This window comes from Homalodisca vitripennis, chromosome 4 (genome assembly GCF_021130785.1).
Source record: "Homalodisca vitripennis isolate AUS2020 chromosome 4, UT_GWSS_2.1, whole genome shotgun sequence".
NCBI lineage: Eukaryota > Metazoa > Arthropoda > Insecta > Hemiptera > Cicadellidae > Homalodisca > Homalodisca vitripennis.
Window position 1 is genome coordinate 33,642,487 of NC_060210.1, and position 17,586 is coordinate 33,660,072.

General features: G+C 33.2%; 1 protein-coding gene across 1 annotated transcript in view; it reads left to right on the forward strand.

The window, feature by feature from the left end:
- The window catches only part of LOC124359144 (AP-3 complex subunit sigma-like), a 15,853-nt gene extending 10,660 nt beyond the window's left edge, over positions 1 to 5,193 (forward strand). Inside the window, exon 2 of the mRNA XM_046811634.1 lies at positions 4,890 to 5,193. Within this exon, the coding sequence (XP_046667590.1) occupies positions 4,890 to 4,931 (42 nt within the window). The 3' untranslated portion in view covers positions 4,932 to 5,193. The remainder of the gene's footprint in view (positions 1 to 4,889) is intronic.
- The last annotated feature ends 12,393 nt before the right edge of the window (positions 5,194 to 17,586 follow it).

Here is a 17,586-nt window from a genome sequence, read left to right on the forward strand (position 1 = left end):
CGTATTATTAATGTGATGTATGTACTTTATATGAACTTGATATGGCGTAAATATGTCATAATAAAACTATTGTACCCCATAAGAAGAATGGTCAACCTTAAAAACTCCTTATATCCTCATAGAGGTAATGGGTATGTCTCATTTTTAATATTTAATTAATACGTTTCCAAACGCGTTCTAGTTTTTCGAAACATTTTATTGATTCCTCAGAAACGAAATCTCAAACATATTTATTTATCGTTTAATTATTCAAAATATATAATCTCACAAAAACTAAACATGCGTATAAGCTACCTTTAAAATCAAACACCTCGTATAACTCTACAGCTTAAGAGTGTTTATGGCAGGTGTTCATCAATTGCGATAAAGAATGATCTGACAACTCTTTTCAGATCATTTCATACGGAGTTCTCAAAGCTCTAACCTTTGTCACATACGTAAAATGAACATTTTGTCCAGCCTACAGACCGAAAGGGTTCATCGACTTGGGCTGGGATTTTTACACCTCCGTTCTAGTCCATTGTGTCACACAGCCTTGAACTTATCGTGATACACAAAACACTGGCGATGTTTGTTTTTAAGGAAAATGTAAATATATAGCAACGCTTGCTACTTCCTTCCCTTGTGAGCCATACAATACCTTGAATCTTACATTTTTCATTTATCCATACTGTTTGGCTCGCCATATTTTTAGTTTGGAGCAACTTTCCGAATATTTAACAATTGGTTATAAAAAAAATAATAATGCACAGAATAAAAAATAATTTTCTAACGCTTTATGCTGCTATTTCTTTTCTGCACTTTCCCTTTTCAAATAGCATGTACCCTATTATTTGATTATAGTTGTTCACATTTTTTGCATTCGTAAAATGTTTACTTTATTTTAGGAAATATTCTTGGACTGTAATTAATATAGTGATTATGCTTGGACATACGTAATACTCAGAGCACATCTCGTAACGTAACTTTTAGCTTTGTCAACTAAAAATGTTACATTAATAATTAAATGATAAAAGGATAGTTCATTAAATATTCCAAAATATCAACTTTATAGATTTAGTATTTGCCTTACAATGTATTCCAGAATAAAATCTTATCACACCCTAGCAACGTTTATGAAACGCACAACTGAATTCATAGACAGCGATTAGGTACGTTTTTACAGTCTTCAATTCTCATTGTTGCGTTCAAAAATCACTTCAATAGATTTTATTACGAATTCGGAATTATGTAAACACATAAGAAAAAAATATATACCGTGTTTTGACAACACTTATTTTAATTGAACTGAAAGTAAAGTATTTTAAAACATACACGTTTTGGAGTGATGTTATGGTAACTGTGATAGGAAGCCTCACCTGGGATTGTCTGAGCAGTAGCGGCGCAGGTGACCCCGTTGTTGCGTCTGTCCGCTTCAAGTGAGGCACCAGGCGCAGCGGTGAGATCCGTAGTTGACGGAACTAGAGGTACACTCACCTCCATAGGCCGTGGACCTCGGTCCCGACTGTACTCCACTGTTTACTGCTGCCAAATCAAGACATGAGGTGAAAACCTTAAAAATACAGGTACAGTTCTTCACGGTGTTGTCGCAAACACTACAGTTGCGTCAAACTTGAAGATATGATTTGTATTCGAAGTGTTTCCACAAATACATCACAGCATTAACAGCTGGACAGATTAGGATTATTACATTCTTTATTTGAATTTGATTTGGAATTCCCAAGTGTGGAGGGCAAATGTTAAGAAATGGTTCCGATTACTTGAATTTGTAAAGTAAATTTTCGGTGGCAGTAATGCGGAAATAAACGAATGGTTAAACTGTGCTGCTACCCTTGTTATTAACCCCTTATGGTTCGTCTAACTCCCATATTTATGGTGCCATAGTTAAGTTTACTTTGTTGCCCCAATCAAGGAAAAATGTATAGCCTACATAATTACCTATCTAATGTATTCCCGGAACTACAGCTGATTTTGCTTTGTTGGCCCAATCAAGAGAATATACATACCTGTACATATTTTTGGCAAAAACCATCTACTTCCGGCGCACGTATCATAATCCAGGTACCTATGACGATAAGACTGAATAATATTTACTAATTTTAACATTTAAAAATAGTGGTTTATAATCATAGGTTTTATGTGATAGAACTGTTTTTCGTGCTGTATTCTGAAAAACAGCTCGTTGAGACGTGTTAGTGTTCATTCCTTGGATTTTTACTTGAGTCACTTTAAAATGTCATAACACAATGTCAAAAATCGTACTAGTTTCGTATATCTTTTGTTCAAACGTTCACAGTTTTATTATAAAGGCGGGTTTGATAACAATGTTTAAATAGTATTTAGAGGTATCTAACAGTATATTTATTAAACTGTACAGTTTTAACTAAAGTTCCAAGTTCACTTAAGAGTACTTAAGTGTTGATATTTTCGAAATTAGAACATGTAAACATAATAATAATAATAAACTTTATTGTGAACAGACAATGCACACATTGTATCACAGTCGTCCTACCTAACATAATCATTCATACTGACAATACACCATTCAGACACACATTGTATCACTCACGCCTCTTTCACACGATTTACAGGCCCGGCAAATTTATTTGTTTTGATGGTCTTTGAGAATTTTAGGTTTTAATCATCCCAGCGACCCATCATAAACTCACCAACCGAGTAAAATGCCCTCGAAATTAGAAGAGTTTTCAACTGAGTTTTGAAATGTTTTCCATTTTGTTGCTTGATGTGTTCAGGGAGACTATTGATCAATCTGGCACCAACCTGGGATAGTAAATTTCTGAACGCTTTGTCCTGTGCTGTTGGACGCGCAAGTTGTCCCTGCCTCTCGTCCCGTGATGGTGAACATCCCGTCCCCTAACCAAAGCACACCTTGACACGGAGTAGAGGATCACCTCGAGAATGTAGACACAGGGCAGAGTCAGAAATCCTAGCTCCCTAAACGCGCTTCTACACGACTCTCTATTGTTTAAATTCAAAATTACTCTTACGGCTTTTTTTTGGAGCCTGAAGACTCGCTCCAGCTTGTGCTGTCCACAACTACCCCAAAGTTTGATTCCATATCCCAAGTGGGGATAAATTAAACCATAATAGGCCGTTTTTAATACCGTAATAGGGCAGTGCTTTGCCAAATTGCGAAGGGCAAAGATGCCCGATGCAACCTTGGCACAGACATGATCCACGTGAACGTCCCAGGTTAGTCCTTGATCTAGGGACATTCCTAGGAATTTTGTTGATTCCGTTTCATCGAGCGGGAGATCATTCACAAATACTGAAGGTCTTGTTTCAGATTCTCGTTTGCTTAGCGAAAATTTCATGAAATTTGATTTTGATTCATTTGTTTTCAGGTTTATTTCAGAAAAAAATTGAATGCAGGAATTCAACTCAGAAAAAGTAATTATTATTTCCAAGTTTTGAAGTGTTTTGGCTTTAACACAGAGAGTCGTGTTGTCAGAATACTGAACCACCATAATGTTTCAGCCTGTAGGGAACTTCAGCTGAAAGTCTCAACAACTGTTTATTATTAGCTAAATTGGGATTATGTTTATGAATGTTATTATTTTACAGAATTAAAAAGTATCTCAGAACACTTTTCCAAATTTTCTTATCTTAAGACCCTTTCTCGGACTCCAACGAACAAAAAAAAGCTGAATTGGTCCATCCGGTCTCATGTGTTGCGCTTAGCCTTAGACATAAATTTGTATTTATAAGATTATAATTGATTAACAGAACGTAGTCAACACATCCAGGTCGTCCTACCCCACTCTATACCCAACGAGATATTGTTTCCTTTAAAACATAAGAGAAGAAAAAATAAGAATGAAATTACTAACTCAAGTACAGGTGATCTAAGCTTAAATTAGCAATGGTGTTTTTAGATAACGCAAAAAGGTGGTGTCCTAAAGAGATGTTAACTGACTAATACTAATTTTAGAATTATTTTGAAGTAAACCTGGTTTAGCACATGCATTTTCTGCGTTGTTTAGCGTAATGTTTGTGGTTTTGTATTGCATTGTTCCTCATAAAAGATGCTAACCTGTCAACGTCTCTCCAAGATTGAAACGATCAATCGTGTGACGATAGTCTCCCAAACACTGTAGGCGAAACTGGGATGAAGGAGTTTTGCTTGTAAACCTAGTGACCCAGCCAAATATTCAGGTTAAGTTGATTCAACACGAAGTACTAATTCAGCCGACTTACTAACCTTAACAACGATCTAGACCATGAGAGGAGACAAGCATTATGTGTCATTTAACACCTTGGTGTGGAATGTGTTTTGCACGATTGTGTTAAGGCACGGGGGTGAAGTTACCTAACATATTGCGTGTTGTCATGTCGTTAATTAACAATTAACATGTCTTTTATATACGTCATCCAAAGAAGAACAAATACAGAAATTTAAGATTATTCAAAATGTAAAAAACTATTTAAAACTAGATAGCATCGCAATCTATGAACTGTAATTTCTTGCCGGTATTCTTCTTATTAGAAATAGTAAAATGTAATTTAATTGTAGATACAATGAGACCTTTCGTTTTGAAAGGCCTCGACCAAAAAATAAATCATTTGGACAAGTACTCGTATTGTAATATTTACATTTAGTAGTATTTATAAGTTTTTTCAAACTTCTCCAAGAGTCTTCAATAAATAAGTTGTGTGCACAACAGGTTCTTAATTTATTTGTTTAGGATTCGTTGCATGTTCTTAAACTACATTTTCGTCTAATGATTAGTACTGAACAATAGTTTCAACCAGTGTACCTGTTACTTATTTAGCATAAAGTTACTTCGATATTAATAAACTAATGCAGTTAATACATTAAAAAATTAATTTGTAACAATTTTTAAATTGGTTTATTTTATTATTTTCAGACTAATCCAGCGGTAACGTACGAGTTTCAACCATACAACTGAGTATTTAACCTCTAAAATCAGTGATTACATGGGCTTCTTATGAAGTAATACATTGCTAATTGTATCAGGCAAATAACATTGAAACCCGATGAATCTTGAAGTCTATCCTCTGAGAACAATCTATTGCCGAGTGGATAAAATTTGGAACTTTGAATTCCGATGAATCTTGAAGCCTATTCTCTAAGAACAATATATTGCTGAGTGGATGAAATTTGGAACTTTGAACTCCGATGAATTTTGAAGTCTATTCTCTGAGAACAATCTATTGCTGAGTGGATCAAATTTGGAACTTTGAATTCCGATGAATCTTGAAGCCTATTCTCTAAGAGATGGAACTTTGAATCGATATTTTGAAGTCTATTCTCTGAGAACAATCTATTGCTGATGGATCAAATTTGGAACTTTGAATTCCGATGAATTTTGAAGTCTATTCTCTGAGAACAATCTATTGCTGAATGGATCAAATTTGGAACTTTGAACTCCGATGAATTTTGAAGTCTATTCTCTGAGAACAATCTATTGCTGAGTGGATCAAATTGGGAACTTTGAACTCCGTTGAATCTTGAAGTCTATTCTCTGAGAACAATCTATTGCTGAGTGATCAAAACTTGGAACTTGATACTTCTATAAGTTGTCAATTCTGATTTTTGGATGTAATCTATTGCTTACTGGACCAAAGACAGAAGACACTGACATGAAAATGAACCTCCAACTATTGTAAACTTGGAAAAAAACTACTTCTGAATATTTTAAATCTTAATAACATGAAAATTTTTGGATTTAAATTGGAATATTAATGTTTCGTCAAGCCTGCACTCGGAGAGAATATGCCATTGAACATACAAACAGAGAGAACACAGTAATCCATGCTACACTCAGGGAGCTTTAGAATAGCATGCTATTTCTCTTGAAACGACTGTTCCTATATCTGTTGGTTAAAATATTATATATAATTTTATTCTTGTATATGTTTAATCCAGAGGCAATGGTAACCTTGTTGATACCTATCATTAATCACCTCACCTTCTCAATCATACGATAAATAAAGTAATCGTCTACTCTTAATATTTTTAGTAATGGCAATTAAAAGATATTCCAACCAATCGTATAAACAATCTTTTACCTTTTTCATAAACAAATTGTTGATTTTTAATTTTTAGCATTATGATGATTTGAATAACAATAAACAGATTTATTCTTATCTTAGCTACTATTTAGATTTGAATTAAATAGTAAGGTACATTTTATTATGAATCGTATGGAAACAAAGTGTGTGCTATAAGATTAAAGAGTTTTCATTTTTCGTACAAGTGTGCCATTTACATGTTAAATTCCAAATAAAGAATAAATAAGTTGTAATCACCATTGCTTTGTGTTGGGTTTGAAAGGGTAATGCATTAAATACAATCTGAATAAGAGAAAAATACTGTTTGATTCTTATTGGTTTGTTTGGCGAGCGTTTAATCTAGTGTTAAATATGTACTCTTCTCCTCACAACAAATCCAGTTTATATGAATAAAACGGCACCTGACTTACAGTAAAATTTTTTTTAATAAATATATAAAACAAATTACGTACTAAAATATTTGTAATGCCGGTTTTCGTCATCACAATGAAAACCGTCTGAGCACAGGCTTTTGTCTTAGTATTACTCTTCATTAGGAGTTCTGAAGCAGGATTAAAACATTTTTTTACAATTCCAAAATGTTTTGTCTTACCTTAAAGCGTTGAACATAAAGGTTTGAGAGTAACTAATATAAAGTTACAAAGTGAGCTTGAGACTGTAACAAGCGCATCAAATGAAGCTTACTGATGTTATGCCCCTATCGCGCATGCGCCTTAGACGTTTACTTAAGAAACCACATATCTCATCTCATCTCCATCAGTACCCTCCAGAGATTACAGATATTCTATTCTGTGCTCTTTGGTGTCTTCCATTCCTAACAAAGAGTGACGTAGCTATTACTAGAATGATAGTTTCGTAAAGCTTGTTTAAAATGTAGTTTTAATTTTAAAATTGTGTTTTACAAACGTTTTTATTCAATCCAGATTTTGGTATAAAAATTGAACCTATCTCCTCCTTTTAATTATTTTAATACACATTATGTTGTACAAGTTTAGTCACCACAGACTTATTAGTAAACGTTGTAAACAAAATACAAAAGTACAGTTTGGTTGTTTGAGTGATAACGATATGAGTTTGTCGCCGGTTTTAGTGAACGACCTTGACCCCCATAAAACAAAGTAATCTTTCCTAAGTAACCTCAAAACATTTTCCTGTTAAATTGATCCTAAAATTATGAGAAATGTCTAATTTTAAAAATCTTTATATACAGGCGCATTTGAGTTTGTGGGTATACTTTTTAAATATTTAAACGATAAAACACAATGGTGTATTTGTTATAGACCACCAATAAAAATAACAAAACAATCCTAAAAAGGTTTGTGCGCATATTATTAATATCATTAAAAGAAGAGGTTCTTTTATACTTTTACACGACCAAGTTTAAAAGGTTTAAAAGTTTATGGAGTTTAAAACTTTTCTATGGGAGCTAAAATTAAGATGGCTACCAGTATAATCGGCTCCTGCATACAAAATAAATTAAAATAATCTTTAAGGTTATTTAGTTATCTGTCGTTGGAGACTTTTCATTACAAATTATGTCTATTTGTGTCAACCAGTAAAATTCAAAAGGATAATAAAGAAGAGCAGAGGATTTATCCATCGCTACCAGCTGATTCTCTCAGACCATTCTGTGTACTTAGTAATTAACTCTTTCAAATAGGACTTATGAAGATTCTGAATGGCGGTTTTATGAATGGCGTCTGAGAAACAATCCAAGTAAGTATTATATCTAGTGCGTGATTTGTTTACTCTCGTATACTCCCAAGGGAAAGTGGAGGTCAAGGGCCTGTGTGCTTTCTCGTGACGCAAGCGGGTCCTTCCAGGAAGTGGGGGAAAGTGATAAACACAATCACTATGAGGACCAGGTCCGCTGAAAATTGGATGAGGTGGAAGGGTTCAGACTCTGAATCGCTGATACTTGGAATTTATTATTACAGGTATAATTTGGGGTTATGACGTAATATCGGTATTAGATTCACTCAATGAAAAGAAGGTGTCAAAAAGAAAATATGGAAATTACATGTAGTAATAATAAAAAAAATGGAAATATGAAACAGTGGAGATAAAAAAAAACAGACCACTACATTTCTACAAGATCCTGAATTTTCAGGATCTTGTGCAGATTGTAAAGAATGAATATTTTCACGTGGACGTTACACAAATAATATCTAATCATTAAGTTTTATTGAAATTGAATAACTCACACTCATTCATTACGATGCATTTTTCTGGTTTATACTATTTAGAGTCCAAATAAACAATTGTTATATTTATTCATCTATAAAGAAGAATATTGGAGCATTAAAATGAATCTGTGTTGTGACAGTTACAATAACTAAACTTTTTTTATAAAATTGTATTAAGGTTAATACAAATATATATCAAGAGGACTTACAGTGTATAGGCTACATCAAGAGGGGTTCATAGGTTCTACTCCCCTCCCCCTATATAACGCATCTGATGAATACAAGCGCATCTTAAATATTTTATTTATTGCAGTATCATTCAATATTAACATTTAAAATAGAAAAGTCTACTTATGGGAAATGAGGCATCACCAGTACACACGTGTTAATGATAAAAATAAAATTACATTAAAAAGAATCAGGATTTTGGACATTTTCCATCGTTATACTTACGTTACATGTTACAGGAATATTACATTACATATCTAGGGTTGCAGTCGGTTCTCTTCTTTAGGTTGTCAAAAAAGCAAACAAACAAAAACATTAACATTGGGTGTAGCAAACATTGTAAGCTTTGTAAATTTGTCGAATAAAAGATTTTTTACTTTGACTTTGATTTATACATTAGGTTAAGCAAAGTTAACCAAAACGTTGTGATGAATAAAGTGAATGTTGAAGACAGGACAAGTTGTACGTCAGAACAGCCAATCTTACATCCCCTAGATACAAGCGGTTTGCTAGCAATGACAGTCCATACGACTGCATTATACAGGCGCACTGAACCGATTTTTATGAAATCAAATAATATGTCAATAGATTTGTTTATCTTGTTTTGCTTTAAGAATCGTCTCCATAAATTTTAAAGTTGTTGTATTTTATCATGTTTACAGTTATTTAAATTCGTAAATAATTGTATTCGCACATAAGATGTAATCAAATAATATAGCATTATTCTACCTCGTCCGCTGGTCGATTCTATATTCCTTTATTTGGGCCACGTGAAGTATCCAACTATCGGTACCCAACTCATCTATTACTCTGAGTTAATTAATAATTTATTTTTCGTATAAGGTTATTTAAGTATGTGTATTTGGTTATTTAAAGTGGCAATTTTGTTTAGAACATGTTATGTTACACCTATTGCTTTCAATAAGTTATAATTTTCTTCAAATTCATCAATATAGTCTTGTTGGTTAATACGAAAAAACCGATATTATTCTTAGGTTTTATTGTAATGTATTAAACATTTGTAGGGTGAAATTATTCATTAAATTCTGTTAACTATTATATTTAGAATTGTTATAAGTTTCCATACATTTTACCTGCTTCACCTTTTTATAGCTTTATTGGTTCATTTCTTAGTTTAAATCTACGAGATGTGTCATTAAATTATTGAACCGGTTTTAAAATTGTATTCTCACTATTTTACCTATAAGTCTATAAGCATGTTGGCGCATAAATCCAGTTCAAGCACAGTTTAAAAATGATGATAAACCAAAATTTATTAGCTACTTCTACAAAATAGTAAATATTTCTTTCATAATAAACACATTTTGTTAATATCTTCCGCTTATTTATTCATTTTTTGGTTCATATAATAAAAGTATTGCAGTCGAGGTGATTCACTTTTTTAAACAAATATGAAGAAAAAGAACAAGCGTAAATTTTCTTTTTGCGTAAACGTACGTCCAAACGTCGCGTCGTACTACTTACATATCGGCGTTTGCTTATACATTAGTAGATTAAGCTACACAAGGTTCCTTCCATATCATGAATGCTGCCATGTCGTCATCGCCTTACAACTAAAATGGAAGTGCCCAAAGAAGTATTTAAAATCGCTTAAACACTAATCAATTGATAAAACAAAGTTAAAATGCTGTTTGAACAGTGATCAACTAACTATAAGGTAAAACTATCATCCGGTACGTAACAGAATTAAAGAATTTTGTCATTGTTAGCGTTGTAAAATTTGTGTAAGTGAATGTAAACAATGTACCAACCTTCTACCCAATATTATTTAGAGTTCGGTTATTGGGTCACGATGTCTTCGCAAGTACAACAAAACAAATACTTCACAGTTTATTTAAGAAAAACGTCCCTCGAAATAGTTTTGACATAACAGCATATGACTTAGTTAACTAACGCAGCCAAATAAGTTAGACCTAAGGAGCCCAATCTAATACAATGTAGAGAATGGGTTAATCTTCACTATACAAACATTTTTAGCATTTAATAAAACTAGGACTAACTGCTGTACACTTACGTTCAAATTTAACCAACCATATGAAACAAATATCCGTAAAATTTGTAAGAATGCAGTCATGTATCCGTTTGCCCAAATAAGAAAAGTTATCTACCTAACACTAAGTACAAAAAGAATACTACTGTGCTAATTATTTTAATTATGCAACGCAAATTGAAAATGCTAGACCTTTCTGGTCTTTAACTGAGTAAGAATTTTTGGCTCTTTACCTTCAAGGCATTCAACAATCCTCGTGTACGCGCTGCCACTACAGGTAGAAAAGTCCAATTGGGTAGAAAGAACCCTTGATTATGAGACCTTCTGAGAAATACTGAAAGATTAGCGTCTGCTATGAGCTTAAATATTTTCAGGTACTACCATCAACTATAAACTGTAATATAACTAACTAAATCTCAAGAGTTACGATAAGGCATTGATCATGCAGGTGAACTTCTTGTTTACCCAAACTCCGCCCATGGCCTTATCAGGTACTCCAATTTGGCAAACCCAATGCTGCAGTTAAAATGTAAGTTAATGGCAAAATGTCTATCGCTGTCCATGGTTTTTAGTATAGACTAAAACACCAGATATTTCTCGAAACTAGCATCACGTTACATAGACATCGTGTACACGTAAATAGGCCTATTTATAAATTTACCATACGATGCTTTATAAATAAATAGCTATGGCAAATAAATTGTCAATGAGACAATAATAAATAATTTTAACTATTTGGTAAAAATTCAAAACAACTGAAAAACACAATGTTGTCGAAGAAATTGTAAAACGCCACTGCTGCTAACCTAAAACAAAACGTTTTAGTTGAATTGTCCAAATCTGGCTCTAAAGCGATTCATCTAGATATTAGAACATAAAAACTTATAACAGTATAGATAATCTTTGGAATTAGATAAAAATATAAGCCGGTTCCTTAATATCAATAAATTGAATAATAATTCCAATTTCATCATTTTAATTTCTTTGCTTGTCATGTTCGGTCGCAAAAATTAGTTGACAGTTAATAAAATTATAGTGCCTATCTACAATATTAAATAAAATAATTACCATTTATAATAACAATTAATTACTGTTGCTATTATACCAGTATCAATTACTCAATTTATCTGAAATATATATGTTCGAACGAAAAACCAATGAAATTGACAGTGAAATGAAGGATGTGGGATCCATGAAGCTGCGGCAGTCCTCACAGCTGACAATGGTAGAGAGGCGGACCGTTATCTCCGTTACTCAGGTCAATGCCGTGACGTCACATCCGGTCTAACCACTTTTCTTATCACACGTCATAACCTATAATGATGACGCACACCGCGCCGCCGCACAGTGCATTGACCAATGGACAAAAATAAAAAACAAATATTCTTAAATATTTCAGTTTCTTACGCTTAATTTTTGTTTGTTTACAACATTCAAAAGTCTTATTAAGTATTTTTAACTTTATTGCACAGCAAAAATTGGCATTGCAGCTTATCTTATCTCGTATGTCCGGTATTACTTGTGAAGTCGAGCCCGTTCTGGAACCACTTCATATTCCGTTCCTTATGTTAATTTTCATGTTACGTCACCCTAATTTCAAAACTATATTTTTATACATACAAAGATTTTAAAACATTTTATATTGGTTTGAAAATTTCCATTTAATTTATTTCACTCTCTACTCATGGATCAAGCTGTTGAAGGTAAGCACTTAATTTATTAATAACAATTTTAACATTGATTTTCTCCAAAAGCTAAAACCAACGAACTATACTACTGGAACGCGCGCTGTCCATAAGCCCTGTACTATGTTTTCCGGGCACACACAGCCGTGTGCTGCGGGAGTATCCATAGACTTGCAGGCGCTCGGAGTGGGCAAGAACTCAACCGCACTAATCGACTACACAGGTAACCCGCTTTTACATGTCACAACATGAACTTTTCATGTCACAACACGAAACTCATCATTGGACATACTTTACTTCAGTCTGTCTCAACGTCTGCTACGAGAAGGTCAATTGTTATTTTTAATCGTTTTAAAGTCAATTATTATTTTAATCGTTTTAATAGGTGTTTAAGAGTTACAAATTTGTTTTATATTCGAGATGCTTTTTAACAATGGTAAAGAGTTGTGCTGCGTACAACTGTACTTTCGAGATGGAGTAAAGGCTGCAACACTTCTTTTCACAAGTAAGGACTTAACATTTTTAACCATAGTAATACATTTAGCAATTATAAATTGTAACATGATATGTTGTATTTTATACTTGTTTCATAAACTTGCAAGATTATTAGGACCTAACAGAAATAGTTCAGTAAGTACGACTGTTTGATGGTATATAAATAAATAATTATGTGTAAGACTGATTATCCGCTAGTCAAAAATATATTTTTATATTTTTTAAAACTATAATTTGATATTTCTGTAAACAATTTAAAAAATCCAATTACTCAAGAGAGTTGTTCCAAGTTAGCCTATCTATTCTTAAAGTAGATTTTAGCCTTTTTTACACTATGCACCAAATTCCAATCCAGTACGAAACTAAAACATTTGTTTTATGTACTTCAGAATTATTGTTATGTTTTGATTTTTTCAGTAAATTATACAGACTTTTTATGTTTTAGCTTTCCGTTGGATGATGACAAACTTTTAAAAAAAAATGGATTATTGCATTGAAAAGAAAGAAATTCAAACCAACAAAACATACTGTTCTGTGTGGTAAACATTTCAAAGAAGACGATTTTCATTTAGTTTTACCAAACACAACTAAGAAAAGACTAAAAAATGAAGCAATTCCGACATTGTTTGACTTTCCATCAAATATCCAACCACCGCCAAAAAAACAGAGGAGGGTTGTCATCAAAAAAGAAGTTACCCGTACCTATTCAGCCACCTAGTGCAGATCTTCGATTTGAAGCCAACACGTCTATGTCATCGGTAAGTTTTAACATAATTATTTGTGTTGTCAGAATCAAAAAGCAAATGTGTAATATGATAAACATAATTTTTAAAAGAACGTAAAAACTACTTTGCTCCCCTGCACAGTGTTAAAAAACATAAAATCATTATATTAAATTGTTATTATTCTATTAATACTATTGTAAGTATTTTTTATTTGATATAAAACTATAAACAAATTTTAAGCCAGCCTTGTTGCCGCAAACCCTCAGTTATAATGTTCTATTGTTTTTATTGTCTGCAATTTTGCTGCGATAGGGCTATATTCAACGCAGGTTAATCTAACAGCAATTTTTGTTGTATTTTTTGAGGTTCTGCTGCTGCCGTTGGAACACAACCAGTCAGTTTCCACACCAAACGAGCAAAAATCAACAGTTGGCCTACATCAAACACCGGTAAGCTGTAGTATAGTTCGTTGGTAGACATAGACACGGACATCACGTAAAAGGTTTTTTTTTAGAGGATGCGGCTAGATAAAAATGTCTCATGAATTGGAGTGGGGTTCTTATACAAATGTTTTTTTTAATAAGTTTGGGTTAATAATTTTAATAAATTCACGAATGATAATTACGATAATTTTAATTGTTGTAATTAATTCAATGCTAATGATTCTAGGATAAGCGGAAAACTGCATCACCATCCACATCTCTATCTCCCAGAAAAGTGCTATTGCGCCGAAGGTTTAAAGCTCTAAAGCAAAAATTAAAAAGAAGGGACCTGTAAATTAAGGTCAATGAAAGAATTGATTTCAAATTTGAAAAACAAATTTAAAGCACCAGATTCGTTTAATCGAAATTTGTAGAAAACAACTTTACAGGGTTGCCTTTCGAGTTATTGTTGAGTAGCCTGAAAAACAAAGGAAAAAAGTAAAAACAAACATACTTTCACAGAAAGTGTTAAGGAGTTTGCCTTAACACACTATATTTTTATTCACCAAAAGCTTATAGATACTTGCGGGCTTCAAATTTAATTTTACCACATCCTGCCACATAAGAAAATGGATTTCAAAATTTAATTGTTGTCCAGGGTTTTTGGAGGAGTATTCATGTATTTAAGACATAATGTTAAGGAACAGGAGCACCTAAGAAATGTAAGTTTGGTATTCGATTCCATGAGCATTAGAAAGCAGATAGTTTATGACGAGCAACTAGGGAAAAATGTAGGATATGTAGATGTTGGAGGATTCAAAATAGACAACAACGAGGAGATTGCTACGGAAGCTTTAGTATTTCAAATTGTTTCTTTGAGAGGCCACTTTAAATGTATCGTAGGGTATTTTTATGTAAATTAAAACTTCATCAGTTTTTCTGTCGCAGCTAAGTAAAGTGGCTATAGTTAAACTAAGTGAAGTGGGCGTTAATGTACAGAGCGTGACCTTTTGACGGAACCAGCACGAATCTTAGCGCATTGAAACATTTAGGTTGTAAGTTCCCTGAAGCGCCATTTTTTCAAACTCGATACTATGAATTACGATATTTTGTGCCATTTTGGATCCTCCACACATGTTAAAACTAGCAAGAAATGCACTAGCGGACATAAAGGTTATAGACTCCGAGTCAGGGAGAATTTGTTTTAAGTATATAGAGGATCTTAATAATTTACAGAACAAGCTAGGTCTGAAATGTGTAACAAATTATCAGACAAACATGTTTTCTACAAAAATAGAAAAATGAATGTAAAGGTAGCTGCACAGACTATTAGTTCCAGCGTAGCAGACGCTTTACAATATTTGAACATTAAAGAACATCCACAGTTCTCAGATTCAGATTGTCTAGCAACTGTAGAATTTTTAAGAATAGTTGACAATCTTTTTCGATTTTATGAACAGTATGGATCCATTTGGAAGAGGCTACAAGGGCCCGATGAAACTAGAAAACAAAGCAAATGATGATTTAATGCTTAAAAAAGCAGACAACTATTTGTCAAAACTTAAAATTGGAGGACAATCAATTTTAAATCATGCAAGGAAGACGTTCGCTTTAGGTTTTCTAAGTAATATTAAGAGTTTTTGTATTTTAAGAGACAGATTGTTAGTTTTAGAGGATTTTAAATACTTGTTGTCATACAAATTTAGTCAAGACCACCTGGAATTATTTTTCTCCTGTATTAGAAGTAGGGGTGGGAATAATGACAATCCTAATACAAAACAGTTTACTTGGGCAGTAAGGCAACTAATGTTTAGGACAGTGTCAGGGCATCTGAAAAATTCCAACTGTCTTGAGTTTGACCCCAACTCACACTTAGGCCTTCTTGAGTTAGGCCATGGTTTATGTGTTGTAGATGACATAGATGACGAGAGTGAAATTGAGAGCGCCATATGTGTAATGGAAAATTATGATGACTCTAGTTTTAAGGATGAAATCTTGTATTATATCTGTGGAGTCATTGTTAGACGAATGGAGAAACAAATCAAATGTAAAGATTGTTGTTATGTACTCCATGCTAATGATTCTGATCTTAGAACATATACACGCCTTACTGATTTTAAATCTAAGGGCAAATTAATCAGATCAAGTGAGGATGTATTAAAGGTTGTTAAATATGCCTATTTGCTCAAGCTATCTGAGACTAATTTGACTACTGTAAATTTAACAATGAGAGTTTGTAACCATTTAACAGGTAGTGTATTCAAAGGACATTTAAGTAACGATGAAATTTACTGGAAGCCATGAATTATTGTTAATAAAATCTGTAACTCAATTGTTTTTTGAAAATAATATCTCATCACATTGCAAAACAAAAAACCTTGCATGTGACGAAGAAATCTAACTTGGGCATAAGACAAAAACTTAATAAAATGATTTTGTTTTCCAACACTTAGACTAAGTTTATCATGTTTGTGAATTGTTTGTGACATGAATTGAAATATACCACAAGTAATAAGAAAAACATGTAGCCTACTATTTTACCTAGACTATATCTGGTTCCTGTTGTGTTAGTTACTGTCGTAGCCTACGGTAATTTGATAACGATTACAGGTTATTGTTTATAGTAATTTAACATACACCTCAAATGCTTAAGAAAAAACGCTGTGTAACAACAGATGTTAGAAAATTATGTTGTAAAATTTAATCATATTAGAGGCTACAGGGCGATTTAAAATGCCGCGAAGCAAAACTGCCATAGCCTGCTTGTACGCGGAGCGTGTTCTTGCCCACTCCGAGCGCCTGCAAACGTCAGACGCAACCCCGGATTTCGGCCCGGTTCTGTAGCCCCAGCGCGCGTTCCAGTAGTATAGTTCGTTGGCTAAAACCGACTCTGTGAATAGCAATGCTTCATTCTTTAGACACTTTTGAACTATTTTCCTTGATGAAAGTCTGCCCCTTCTTTTTTAACCTTTTTCCATTAGGTAATAAGAAATAGAGTAATATTTAAGAAATGGCTTAGCAGTGAATAAGGTACTAGAAAACTTGAAGCCTTACATTTTGTGCAGACATACAAACTGGAAAACTGTTCAGATGAAGTCCTGTCAGAATTGGTGAACTACTGTGACCTCCTTTGCATGAATATTGAGAAAAAAATGGCAAAACTGTCAGAAGATAACTTCAATGTTTAATAAAATTCCAAGATTGGTTTAACACACCATGTAGCCTACTCTTCCATGTAGTCTTCTTTGCTTTGTAAACCTTTTAAATTCCGATTTGTTAAAGGAATGCCCAGACATTGTGATAGAGCAAAAGAGTTAAATAAAAACAGAAATTTCTCAATGTGGCCAATATGAAGTACAAGTGGATAGCCACACTTTAAAAGTTAATTTTGATTTCTACTTGGAAGTGTATGCAATATTTTGTATGAAACCAACTCTACTGCAAATTTTTTCATTTGTATTGCTGGGCCATCGCAAATGAATACTTCTCTGGTAACCCAAAACACATCAAACGAAGGCATTACTTCTTTGAAGGCATTAATTCAATCGTCCCTACAAGATTGAATTAGATGCTTTTACGGTTATTCCTAAAGGTTGGCATTCAAATCTATTCAAGTTAGATAAGAGGTCAAGATAAAAAGGAAATATTAAAAAATGAATTCAGTAAGAATTCAATACAAAAATGGTTCTTAATTGTCGATAAACCAAAACAGGGTTTTGGATCATCAAACGACAGCAACAAGGCCTGAAGGTTCTTTGGAAACCCAAGAAATTACTG